Source organism: Amphibalanus amphitrite, unplaced genomic scaffold (assembly GCF_019059575.1).
Source record: "Amphibalanus amphitrite isolate SeventyFive unplaced genomic scaffold, NRLGWU_Aamphi_draft 000036F_arrow, whole genome shotgun sequence".
NCBI lineage: Eukaryota > Metazoa > Arthropoda > Thecostraca > Balanomorpha > Balanidae > Amphibalanus > Amphibalanus amphitrite.
Window position 1 is genome coordinate 616,298 of NW_024881532.1, and position 12,685 is coordinate 628,982.

The 12,685-nt window shown below is 46.7% G+C and overlaps 1 protein-coding gene across 2 annotated transcripts in view; it reads left to right on the forward strand.

The window, feature by feature from the left end:
• LOC122371768 (synapse-associated protein of 47 kDa-like) overlaps positions 1-12,685 on the forward strand; it is a 56,623-nt gene that overhangs the window by 4,682 nt on the left and 39,256 nt on the right. For both annotated transcript variants that reach the window (XM_043348449.1, XM_043348441.1), the window contains exon 2: positions 240-310. In XM_043348449.1, the coding sequence (XP_043204384.1) occupies positions 240-310 (71 nt within the window). The remainder of the gene's footprint in view (positions 1-239; positions 311-12,685) is intronic.

The window sequence follows — 12,685 nt, forward strand, 5'->3', positions numbered from 1 at the left end:
CAGCTCTCGAGAACTCTTCTCTGCGACGATTCCCCTTTGCTTGATTCCTCTCGCCGTTTTTCGTTCATCACGGTCTCTGGGCTTCAGGTGATTTGTAACCCCCGACTTTGAGGAGGAATGGTTGGTTATGGGCGCCATATAGCCTCGTTGCTGGTGCGCCCTAAAACACCAAATCATTATCATCATCGCTGTTACCTGTGTTACTTTTGTGTGACCCTGTGTGCTGTGTGTGCCGCCAGCACCACCGAGGGGGCAGACAGCAACGTCAGCTCGCCGGGGGCCTCGCCGACACACGACGGAAACGCCATCGGTAAGCACTAGGGACCATATGGGTAAACATCGTCGGCACATGACGGGCTGTCGGTATGGACTAACCCGCGCCCTGGTGGGGTCTGTTTATAACGCGACCTGGTGGGGGGGGGGGGGGGCTATTTTTTGCCCCCCTCGTATCTCCGAAACTACTTGACGGATCCGCAAAATTCAAACGGCGTTCGAAAGGCCTGTCAAATTTGTCGAAGGAAACCAAATTTCATTGACCTCGGGGTCACCGATGACGTCACAGGTCAGGTCAAAGATGACATGTTTCACCGTTCACGGGTCATAGATGACCATGTTAGGGAATGAATAACACCGAAGAAAACGCATTTTGTCGAGAATCAGCGATATGGCGTCAGTTGCCTAGTACATATGTTGCTATAAGACGACGTCACTGACAATACCAGGTCATGTCACAGGTCAGGTCACCAAGGGTCACAGGTCAGGTCACATGAACCTAACTTTAGGTAGGTACTAAGGTTGTGCAATGTGCAATGTGCGATGCATGTTTTATGGCCAATTTTTCATTTCCAACTCAATGGTGTTGGTTATAAGACTATCAGGTACGGCTCAGGTCACTTTCTGGTGAAGGCCAGGTCAAGGTCAGGTCAAGAAAGGTCAAATTTTAAAGTTGACAGTTTTGCATAAAATGGGTATTGATTCGATGCAGCTCGTCACGGGGAGTCTAATGGTGGTCTTTGTTTTGCGCTACGGGGTCTAGAATTGCTAAAAATTGAGTTTGAAAATTTGACGTCATCAATTTTGAACAGTTTTTTTCGCTATAACTTCGCCAAAAAAGTGGTATCAATCTCAAATTTAATATGTGGATAGAACGCGGTAAGGACTATCACATATGTTCCGGTTTTTGCGAAATTCCAAAAACTTTCTGGATTTTTCGGCTATGATATTCAAAAAATCTATTTTTTTTATCATTGGGGGTCAAAATCCAAAAAATTCAAAAATCCGAGATAGCAGTTTTGTAGCCCTGTCAATTCTACAGCTTTTATGTCTTTATTGTTTTTCTGTATTTGCAAAGCTATAGGCCTGACAGCTCTTCCCGCGAAACCCTTTTTTTGGGTCGAAAACGGCAGAACATGACGTCACTCTGACGTCATTTCCGGCCAACCTATCATAGCCTTTGGAAAATTTTTGGTCACAATGTGTAAAATTGATGTCCGAGAGGGTACTGAAAGTTTGATGACGATCGGCGCAGCGGTTCTGGAGATATATCGAAAAGTCTGGAGGGGGCAAAAAATAGCCCCTCCCCCCCCCCCACCAGGGCGCGGGCTAAGCGGACGTTGCCGGTGACTTGGTGACCCTGAGCAATGGTGAAATTGGTGATAGTGGTGACACGAATGGTATGTCTGACACACTGGTGATCCTGGTTAATGGGAACATAGTGGACAGTGACACGGTCGATATTCTGCGCGAAATTTTGACCGCACTCAACTACACTCAGTTATAGTGTAGTTGTAGTGTAGTCGAAACTCAACTACAATATAGTTTAGTTTCTGCTTCCCTTCTTGGACTTGAAGCAGTGCACACAATGCAAAATTGCAGACATGTATGGCATTGAATTTATTTAAACCTCGAAGCATACCGACACGTCTATCGGAATCTCGATTAATAGTGATAACCGCTCTAGGGTAATTGCTAGAGGATAGCATGCATTTAGGCTCGGCAGTTTCCGTAATATATGAAATTGAATGCGATTGACAGGCAATTACGCGAGCTCTTCTCGACTTTATGTGGCAAATGACCGTAATTCGGGCAGTTCCGTGATAAATTGCCGTTTACAATTACATCTGAAGCGAAAACTTGCGTATTAATCAGCGAATATCAGTTTCACCATTTGGTCGCTTATTTGAAGGGCTGAAGCCGCGGTTTGAAGGGTGATGTGTGTAGCTCCCGTATTTGATGTCAAAATTTGAAACTTCTTTTCCACTATCCATTCCATTTTCAATTAATACTTTCAGAGTATTAAAGGGTAACCTTCACATCAAAATTAAATCTTCGAACACCGCCACGTTTGAGGGTTTGATTCGCTGACCTTTATGTATGCATGATAACTATGAGAAGGCATGGTATGGTTGTGATTCAAGCGTACAGCCCTCTGCTCACTGCGTGGTAGGTTATACTTGCTTCAGCGAAACCGGCCAATATCTAAAAGGCTCTGCTACCGAGTGCGCGGAAGTCCTAACGGAGGGACGCGCAATATCACACGACTTTGTTTAAACCCCTTGTTGACTAGACCCACCTCTCCGTGTGGCTACAATACACAGAAGTCTGTATTTTCCGTCCTGAGACTAAGTTTTTTTTGCCCCCCTCCTAGAACCGTCCCTGCCATGCCTTCAATGAGCTCAGCTGACAGCCGCTTACTACGGAATGGTAGTGCGAGTTGGGTGCGTAAACAGGCATGAGTCGGTGACCAGCGCAGAGGCTAAACCGGTCGGCGGGCCAGTCGGCCGGTTCCGTGGGGCAGGGAGGTGGACGCGGGCCGGGGTCACTCGGGTCAATAGCCCGAAGCTATGTCTCGGCCAGAAGCCGATCCAGACAGTCTGGCGCGACCCGACCAGGCCGTTCTAAAGCACAGGGACTAGGAATGAATTAGCCATTTTCAGGATTGTTAAAGGTTGGTGTCAAGGTCACGTGAAAATCAGGTTAGGTCATTGAACTTCGGTGACCTTGATTCACTTTTCGAGTTTTACACGTGTCTAGGACAGTTTTTGGAGCTCATTTAGAATTTAGCATCCATTTGAACATTTAAAGGTAGTGTGCCACCTTTGAAAGATTTCCCATTTTATTTTTCCTAGGATAAGAAGCTTCTGTTTTTACCTAATATCGCAAAAAAAATCAAAAATGGGCCTGGAATAGTGCCTTTTTCGCCTAAAAGTTTATCGGTTTTTAGATATGTATAACAACTGTAGTGGGCTCACCTGCAAACAGGCGTCGGGCAACAATCGCGAATGCGGCGCACTTGTGACAATAAGCAAAGGTCATTATAGTGTTACGACCATACGACGTACGGGAATGAGTTATCAGCTGTCTAATCGTAGGCAACACAATGTCGAACCTTAAACTGTAAGCCCGTATTGGTATTGTTTCTTTTATTTGGCTGTCGAACATTATTTATGGTTTGAAATATGATTTTATGTAAAATAATTGATATGAAAAAGCCGTCTTATAAGTTATGACCCCATTTCACCACACGCAAGTGGCAGAAATGACAATGATCAGCTGACGCATTTTTCTTGGCCGAAGTCAGAGCGCGCGGCCCGACGCACCACGCGTATTTGGAAATTCCGACCTCGACGAGCATCAGAAGCCACCTAACAGGCGTGTTCGAAACCGCAGGAGATGATGATGAACGGGTTTATCGAAACTTGATTGGATGAGCATATCGGTAGTAGCGATTTCAGTGTGTGCATTTATTGTTCATAGTGGTGTGAAATGTGGTTGGGGTACGACCGACAACCCGTCGGGGCGAATTTCGCACTGGGGTACTCAAAATTTGAAGAATTTAAGACGTTTCCATGAGTTTTGAAGGTATGGATAAGTTCTAAAAATCCGGTTCTCCTTATCTGGGCCATTAACTCCATACGGTCCAAGAAAGCTGGCACACTACCTTTAAGAAGCAGTTTTGGTGCCTTTGTAACATGTTGCGGAGCTGTGAGTGGCAGTTGACACCAACTATAGATACCCGGCAAAAACCTACTGGTTGACCTGACCTGACCTGACCCTACCTGGCCTAAATGCGTGAAGACATCATGTTTGATCAAACCTTAAATGATATTTGTGATTAGCACCCCGAAAAAAACCTAGCAGCCACGCTTAACGACGTTCTAACAGTTTCCATTGTTCCGATTTTTGGGTCATTGACCTGACCTGGAAGGTCAACTTATGATCTAGGACCTTAAAAATAGACATTTTTTGTTTCCTCTCGTCACCAACAACACGCTCGTTTTGTCCGCGAAGCTCTAAGTCCATTAGAGGCCAAACGGCAAGGGGTATCCAACGAACCCCCCCCCCCCCCCTATACGTTCGTGGCTGGCTAAACAACAATACGGGCGAGGGTTAACTAAGTCTATGGGCCACGTAGCAACACACGGTAAGCGACATTTGAAACAACGTTCAAAATCAAGACGAAAATAATTCGATCAGTTTATAGGTCAGGTTAACGGTTAGGTCACCAGATGTCAACAAAGGTGAAGTGGTGCTTCTGAAACACCGGCGCATAACTCAAATGAACCAATATTGATGCAGTGCCGTAGAAAAGCGCGTTCGATAGACCTTTAAACACTTTTGACTCAAGCAAGGAACGAACAAGTTCAAGGTCATGCCCTGTCCGGAAGAGGTCATGTTGCGCATCAGTCAATGCGCATCGTCGACCTAAGCACATCGAAGATGTTTTCATCGCTCTAATCAAAGGCAAAAACCGCCGGGGACCTTTCATGACCTGCGATGACCTCGGGGACATAAGTAAGGTTCCCATGTGCTATTGTCTTATTCAGTGTGTCAAGTTTACTGGTGTCATTATATTTGAGAGTGTTTAGAACACCGTTTGTCTTGTAATACGTATTTCAATTTTCTCCAACTGACCAAAAATAGCGAGGTCGCAGATTGTCCTGAACTTAGCTCAGCGATATCAAAATTACGAAATTAACATTTAATGCACATCGCTCTTATCAATCGCTCAAAGTTTCAAGGCGATCGTTCAGTCAATGTGGCTATGACCAGGGTTGTGCTTGACTCATGAGTCGAGTCAGAAATTTGACTCAACTCTGACTCAAATGAGTCAGGTTTGAGTCGAGTCGGATAAAATGTTGAGCTGTTGAGTTGAGTCAGAGTTGAGTCGGACAAAAATATTAAGAGGTGTGCCGAAAACGGTTTTGCTCTGCGCTGCCGTTTTTTTTTTTACTTAATATCTGCGAAAAACGCAGGATACGTCCAACCCCCCAACCCCCTCTCCCCAGCGCTGGTAAGATATCTTATAATATATATCCTTTTGAAAGGCCTTTACTATAGGTCTTTCGAAGGCGCTATACTTAAAGGGACCCTCCCACCTTAACATTAGATTTGAGTTGAGATAGCCAAAATGGGGTCCCTGGCTCACAATTACCGGTTTCGGCACTCACAACATCGAGAAATGCCTTAACCCTCGCCCGTAAACGGTGTTTTGCCACCTTCGCCCATGCAGGGGGGGGGGGGTTGGTGCGACCCCCCCCCCCTGGCGTTTGAAAACGGAGCGTCGTAGAGCTTAGCGGAAAAAACCAACGGATTGCTCTCAACGAGATCTCGCGATTGGTGGTATATTTTTTGGTCCTAGGTCAACATTTGACCTACTTATGACCGGTCAAAGGTCAAATTTTCGGAAAAATCTAACTTTTTCAGATTTCCGCGCCGATTGCGGCAAAACGGTAAGAGATATCGACTTGAAACCTTCACTATCGTGATCCTTGATCAATTGTCTATCGTTTGGTGTGTATTTCGATGTCATAACTCTACAAATGATGCGTTGGGAGCATCGGAAGTCTGCAAGGTCATTTGTGCATTGGGTCACGTCAGGCGTGTGACGTCACTGACCTGACCCTGACCCAAAATGAACTACAAGAAACAACTGACGATGCCTGAAATGGATAGCAAATTCGAATTCAGGGCATCAAAATACCCCGAAAATGCATACAAGTGCAAGAAGTCATTACAGGTCAACCGAGGTCACTGACCTGACCTTGACCTTTAGTAACCTTGAAAAGGTCAACGGACATTGTGCCAATGTCAAATCAGCCAGTTATGATTCTAAAACAATCCATCAGTGTGTCAGGTCAGTCGGCATTTATGTATACCATTGTGAAGCAATCTCCAATTTAGCGTAAATCTGGCCGGAGGTTGTTCCCTTTATGACGTCATAACTCCGTGACCTGACATGACCTTGACATTTTTTTTTACCAAAAGTTGCGCAAAGGATGCCCCAAAGGGTACTGAAAATTTGAGCAGGCTATCTGAAAAGGTTCGGCGTGTAGCTAATAAAAACCTCAGGGGGGGGGGGGGGGGGGTTGCACCAACCCTACATGGGCGAGGGTTAAATCGGAAACATTGAATTTCAAAATTGCAGCATTTTGATTCAGAGGGGCTAATGCATAAGAATACCCCTCTGAATGTGTGACGTCAGCGCAGATATCTAACGATTTTTAAATGTTTGACTAAAACGTTTTGTAGCACGTGGTGGTATATGCTGCTTTGCGCGCAACAAATGCCGCATTTTCAAATAAAGTCGCTAAGAACAGCGGAGATCCCAAAAAGTAAACAGAAGTAAAAGTCTAATATCTTGAAAACCAGTGAATATTTTTCGATGAAATTTGGTAGATATTCGTTTTTGCTCTTTCTGAACCGAGCGACATCACTTTCATGCCAATTCATTAACTTTTTTAAGGTGGGAGGGTCCCTTTAAGGAAAAGAATTTGAGCACCCTTAACTTTTCACATGGCACGTGCCACGACAGACGCCTTTAGATTTATAAATATACAGGGCTGCGGAGTCGGAGTGGGAGTCGAAGCCGAAGTCGGAATCGGTTGGAGTCGACAGCTGTGACCGGAGTCGCAGTCGGAGTCGGAGTCGATTTTGGAAACCGAGACCGGAGTCGGAGTCACCGAAAATCTGCCGCCTCCTCGGCCCTGCCAGGTCTGCGGAGCCAGAGTCGGAGTCAGTCCTAAAAAAATCATCGACTCCGCAGCCCTGTCAATAGAAGTTAATTGCGGCCTAGAAGGGATATTAGGCTGCCCAGCAAAAAAAAAAAAAAAGAAAAAAACAGACCGCAGGTCAATCAGCCCAGTGGTTGCTTTTATATAAACCTCTCAAAATCGTTACAGGTCGGGCCGCTCATACTAAGATTTTTTTTCCGTTTTAGTGAAAATACTTTGCTTCGCCCGTTAGCTCATAATCCGCAGACACCACCTCAAAAACACCAACCGCTGGCCATACCGCCGGCGCCCCACACACCCTGTCGACCCCGAGGGCACGCCGTGACCCGTCTCGGGTCGACTGGGGTAGGGGATGGGGAGAGGTCCGAAGTCCAGCTGTGGTCCGCAGCCCAGGTGACCATCATTGTGCCCCGGCGGCCAGTTTCTGTGAACTTTGACCTACCGCTGGATACCCGAGGGCTCCCCTCCCCTATCAGCCGTAGTGAATAGCCTCTACCCAGGCAGTGCGAGCTATCACAACAAACGTGCGTATCTCGGCAGCGTGCGTAAAACTCCGACCTCCCCTCGCCAGGCTCAATTTGGACTTTCCCATTGGAAGTGGCGCAGTCAGGCTCAATCTGATTCGGGGCAGAGCAAATAGCTGAAAATTAACATTTTCCCTGATATCTGGAAATATACGGAGCTTTCAAACGTGCCACTTTTAGGACGGGTGGGGCATTCCACGTCAAATCGAACAAAAATCGGCTGTTTTGCACCTTACCATCAGCGATTTCATTATAAATTTGTGAGCGAGTTCCTGTGTGGCCCCGGACATTACATTGATGTTTTTTGCACATTCTGACCACAGGTCTTCTAAATATAGGGCATCAAATTTTTACAAAATGTTGCATCTTTACATTTTTGAGCGACCATAACTTTGGTTGTACTTGTTTGATTTGAATGAAATAAACCTTACTGTTCAGGTAATTTCTTAAGCATTTGTTTAGGATTGCACCTACTTAAATATATGACCTTGAAATTTGCTTAACTCTGTTCTTAAGCACAAATATTGAAATAGCAAAAAACACGTCACCTTCGATTTGGCTCATTTTCATATATTTTATTGCCTACCATATTCTTAACAACTTGTGAAAAAATTAGAGTGGGCCATCCATAAGTTTTGAAGAAAATTGCACATATGCAAACGTATGTTAGCACGCGCAGTGGAGGGAAAAGAACGAATTTCGCCCACCCCCTCCTGTTTTTCGCCAATATCTCATAAGAGTAATGCGAAATTAATTATGGCTACCTGTCAAGAATTGAACTGGACATCTCATCGTGCAAGCAATAAGAAAATCGGTTCACAGCTGTTCTAGTAATAGCGGTGTAAAGTGAACATCCTGCCGCCGCAGCAGCGCGGCGACTCGGCAGCTGGCGCCGACCGCTGCGCGCCGCCTGAATTGTAGACTGTGCCGGGACGGAACGGAACGGTTCCGTCTTTACATCGTGCTCCCTACCGCTGATTACGTTTGATTCGCGTCAAATTTTGTGAGAAGACTAAGAAATGTACAGGCAATCTTATGGTGAAAGAATTTTGAAAATCGGTTGGTAAACAATTGAAATATGAACGTGTAAACACAAAATTGTGATTGCTGCGTTTCCCGCATCGGCCGAGCCCGCCTCAGCCGGCGACATGTTACTCTTAGCAGGACTCTAACTGCCATATTTATTATTGGATTAACTAGAAATTCCCCATACATACTAAAAAATGTATGTTCTTTCGTATAGTGAAGATCAAAAGACGTGAAGATATAGTTGCGTGATAATGTTTTCGTTGAATTTACTTCATGATGCATTTCCACACGGCTCAAAATTCACCGCAAAATACCGTTTGCCTGAGACACTTTTACTATGGAACGTGAATGCTTGACTACGATGACTATGCATTTCCATTCTCGCAGAGTTTGGGATATCACTAATCAACAATCATTCATTTCAGAAAGTGTACACAAGCAAGAATGTCTTGACTCTGTCTTTCAAGGTCACGCGCGGTTGCGTGATGTTGATGCATGAAAACGGCGTTTGCCGCGAAAGTTATGAATGGCCCACTCCAATTTTTTCACAGATGGTTAGGAACATTATGACGGACATAATATGTAAAAATTACCCAAATCGAAGGTGACGTGTTTTTTGCTATTTAAATTTTTCTGTTTTAATTCAAGGTTAAATGCATTTCAAGGTCACTTCAATTTAATTCTATAATTAAAAATCAAAGCCTTATCAATTGCCTATAAGACCCTGTTAATATCATTTTGATACCAGAAAAGGAACCAGAGATATAGCCATTTAAAAAATTGATGTGTGGCATTTTTCGCTATATTCGATGACCTATATCTCAGCGATACGTTATCAAATTTCGAAAATATTATACGTAACTCAGTTTTGAACCATGCCCAGTCTGCCTACAAATTTTCAGAAAAATCGAAGGGGATGACGGATTTCGGTGTTTGATTTGACGTGGAATGCCCCGGGTGCAAAAAGTTGTTATGGACATTTCCAGAGTATCATTATGCATCTCCGTCGCTTTAAGTAAGAACGTAGGTCGATATTGCTGTGTGTAACGTATACCTACCACGCAGTGAGCAGAGGGCTGTACCTACGTACTTCAACCCATTCGCTGCAGCAGTTGTATCCATTTATGTATTAGTACACCGCGAGGTTTCTGCTGTGCTATCCCTCAGCAAACCTCTAGCATAGCATGCATACGGGTCTGATCCATCACACGATGCCAGACGCCAGCCGAAACTGTAGGATCGATTTTCATGGTCCGCGGCTGACTTTTCGAGGTCGTGCCCCGTCCATTTACCCCGCCCAGCGCGGCACACGTGACTGCTTCCGCCCGAGGGCCTGGTCGGGCGGCGGCCGTGCCGACATTCCCGGGGTCAATAGAGGCCGGCCGTGCCGCGGTAGGCTGCCGAGTAGGGACGCTCAGCGCGAGTGGCCGTCGGACTGAAGTGGGTGCCTGGCTCGGTGAGGGGCGCGTGGGGCACGGAGAAGGACTAATAACGGCGCTGACGGATGTCCGTGTGGGCCGGTGTCCGCCAGAGGACGGGTCGGGTGGTCGGATGTCTGAGCTCGGGCCAGGCTATATGGAGGGATCGGACGGGCAATACGAGTAGAGATAGAAGACAAGAGATTGCTCTTGTGTTTGTTGTGTAGCATTATTTTGTTAATCTTATTGTCTCACTGCGAACGCTGTGTTGTTCCCATTTGCCCAGTTATATCCCTACAAAGCACAAAGCCAGTTTTGCGGAGGCCCACACGCCAGCCAAAGCTGGTCACACGCGATGCATCCATTTGGACGATGGCGCCGTTGTCCGTTGAGTATTATGTTGGCTGGCGGTGTCGAGATTTAGTCGCTGAACCCGGCTCAGCCAGGCTTATTTATTAAACTGGACAGTAAACACAGTGCCACGGATTGATTGCAGGCAATATCATTAGCCACAGCGGCGCTGCCATGGCCTGCGGAAGTGGACAGCTTGCCATGGATCACCGTCCATGTGTATTAAGGGATCTTTACTATGTTTACTTGTTCCTTAGTGGTCCATAAACCCCAACTGGTAGCATCGTGAAGCCGGAAGGGCCATATTAAACTGCATGCTTTGAGAATCATATGTCAATGTCCACGGATGATCGCTTATCTGAACATAAAATGTAGCGTGCTCTGTCACGAGTGCGATTCCGAGTAAAAAAGTTGTTGCCTTGTCGACTTCTGACGCCTGCAGCTCCACCCGCTGAGCTGTGTTTCCGAGGTGACGTTCGGCCAAGTTTTACCGTCAATATCAGAGTCTGACGGCGTCTCGGACCATTATAGTCGGTCGTCCGCGGCTCCATCAGCGGTTAACGACGTCCGTCTGGTAATTGACGCCCTCCGGGCGCCGTGTATTTGTGGCACGTCTGCGGCTGTATTGACACCGTCAGGGGGGACTGACGGCCACACGAGCCGCGCGCTCCCTCGGGGCGTAATCACGGTCGGCCCGTGCCGCTCGCCGGCCCGTTTCGGGCGCAGAGTTCCAACTTGGCGACGCCCACGGACGGCGAGAAGGCTTTGACGGCGCCGTCCGGTAGCTGTATTGATGTCGGCGTGGTGTAGCGCTTATTGCGCGTCCCGGGGCTCGGTAGGGAGCTGTGTCGGCTCGTACCCACTGGCGATAGAGCGGGAGAGGTACCGATAGACTGCATCTTCACTGTGAGGGCCCCCGAATTGGCATCGAGCTGGACTGATGACATTTGGGGAAACTGCGGACGTCGACGGCTTTACGGGATAATCGTCATTGAAATTGTTCGGCCTTTTGGCTTCTTGTGCCACCTCCTTTATGAATTGCGTTCGTGATACAGTCGAAATTAAACATGCCATAACTCATGTTTTTTTTAACTTTAAACTAAACTCTTCCTTTACTGGTAAATTGATTGATTGATTGATTGATTGACTGATTGATTCATTGATTCATTCATAATTCATTGAATACCGAATTACGAATGATGATTTTAAAGCAATCGTCTACCTATGGCATCAGTATCTACCTGTTTCCCGGCGTTTGTCACCCATTTGCAATTTGGGTCTCGCGTTTTGCAATTTGGGTCTCGCGTTCGTTAGTGTCCCGACTGGCAGTTATACTCCATGATGATGAATTTGCAGTTCCAGCCCGGTAGTCATTCTGTGCCGGCGTAGAACTGTTCAGGGGAGGATGCGGTGCCCCGGTATCCGTTACGCCCTCTGCTTACGCCATGCCCGCTGTCGGATTAACTGTTATTGCACTGAATGTTAGGCATGCAGCGCTGCCCGGGATTGTATATGTAATGTGTATCGCGGTGTCCAATACTGCTGACTCATGTCACTGCACTGACGCTCGAGTTGTCCCTCCCCCGCTGCCTAACCCACCCGACTGGGGACGGTATCACTATCGGCTCTGGTGGCAACAGCACCCCAGCCCTCCTCCCGCCTCGGTTGGAACTTGTAGACTCGTACTGAATTGTCGACTACAGTCAAACTGACCGCTACTCAGTGGCAGCTTGAGAACATTGGTGCTTGTTTCGGGGTGGTGGCCGGTAATATTGCGGTCGAATTGCTGCCGCCGGGGACGGCGACGATCCATCGACAGAGTAAGCGGTTGCAAGGCTGTAATCTAATATCTCTGTCTGATTGAAACAATAGCCGATCAACGCGTCATCAGCTCTTTATTTGGTCTCCCTTGACTGAGCAATGAGCCTCATTTAGAGTTCCATCGTAGTTATGTTGGCCTCTGTAGACGGTGTGACTGAACGTGACACCAAGTTTCCGCACACCTGCGCCGTTCGCTGTGTTTTGCAGCGGCGATCTGCCGGTCTTTGTGTGACGGTGAAGGTCATATGGCAGCCTCTGAGCGATATATGGCTGCAGAAATGGAGGGGAGATGGGCTACTGACAGCGGCGTAACGGCCTTTGATGTAGTACTGCAACTGTGTCCCAATGGGAATATACATGTTTGCCACCTATGGAATAGAGCAATATGATCGCCAATTCTTGTAATCTATACATTTATCGAATGTTTCTGAAGTGTTTCGTGTGTTCATTTATGAAAATATCATTGGTAATGATAAATGCTGGGCTCCATATTGCTGTATTTTATGGCTAGTCTTTCCACGATGTGATA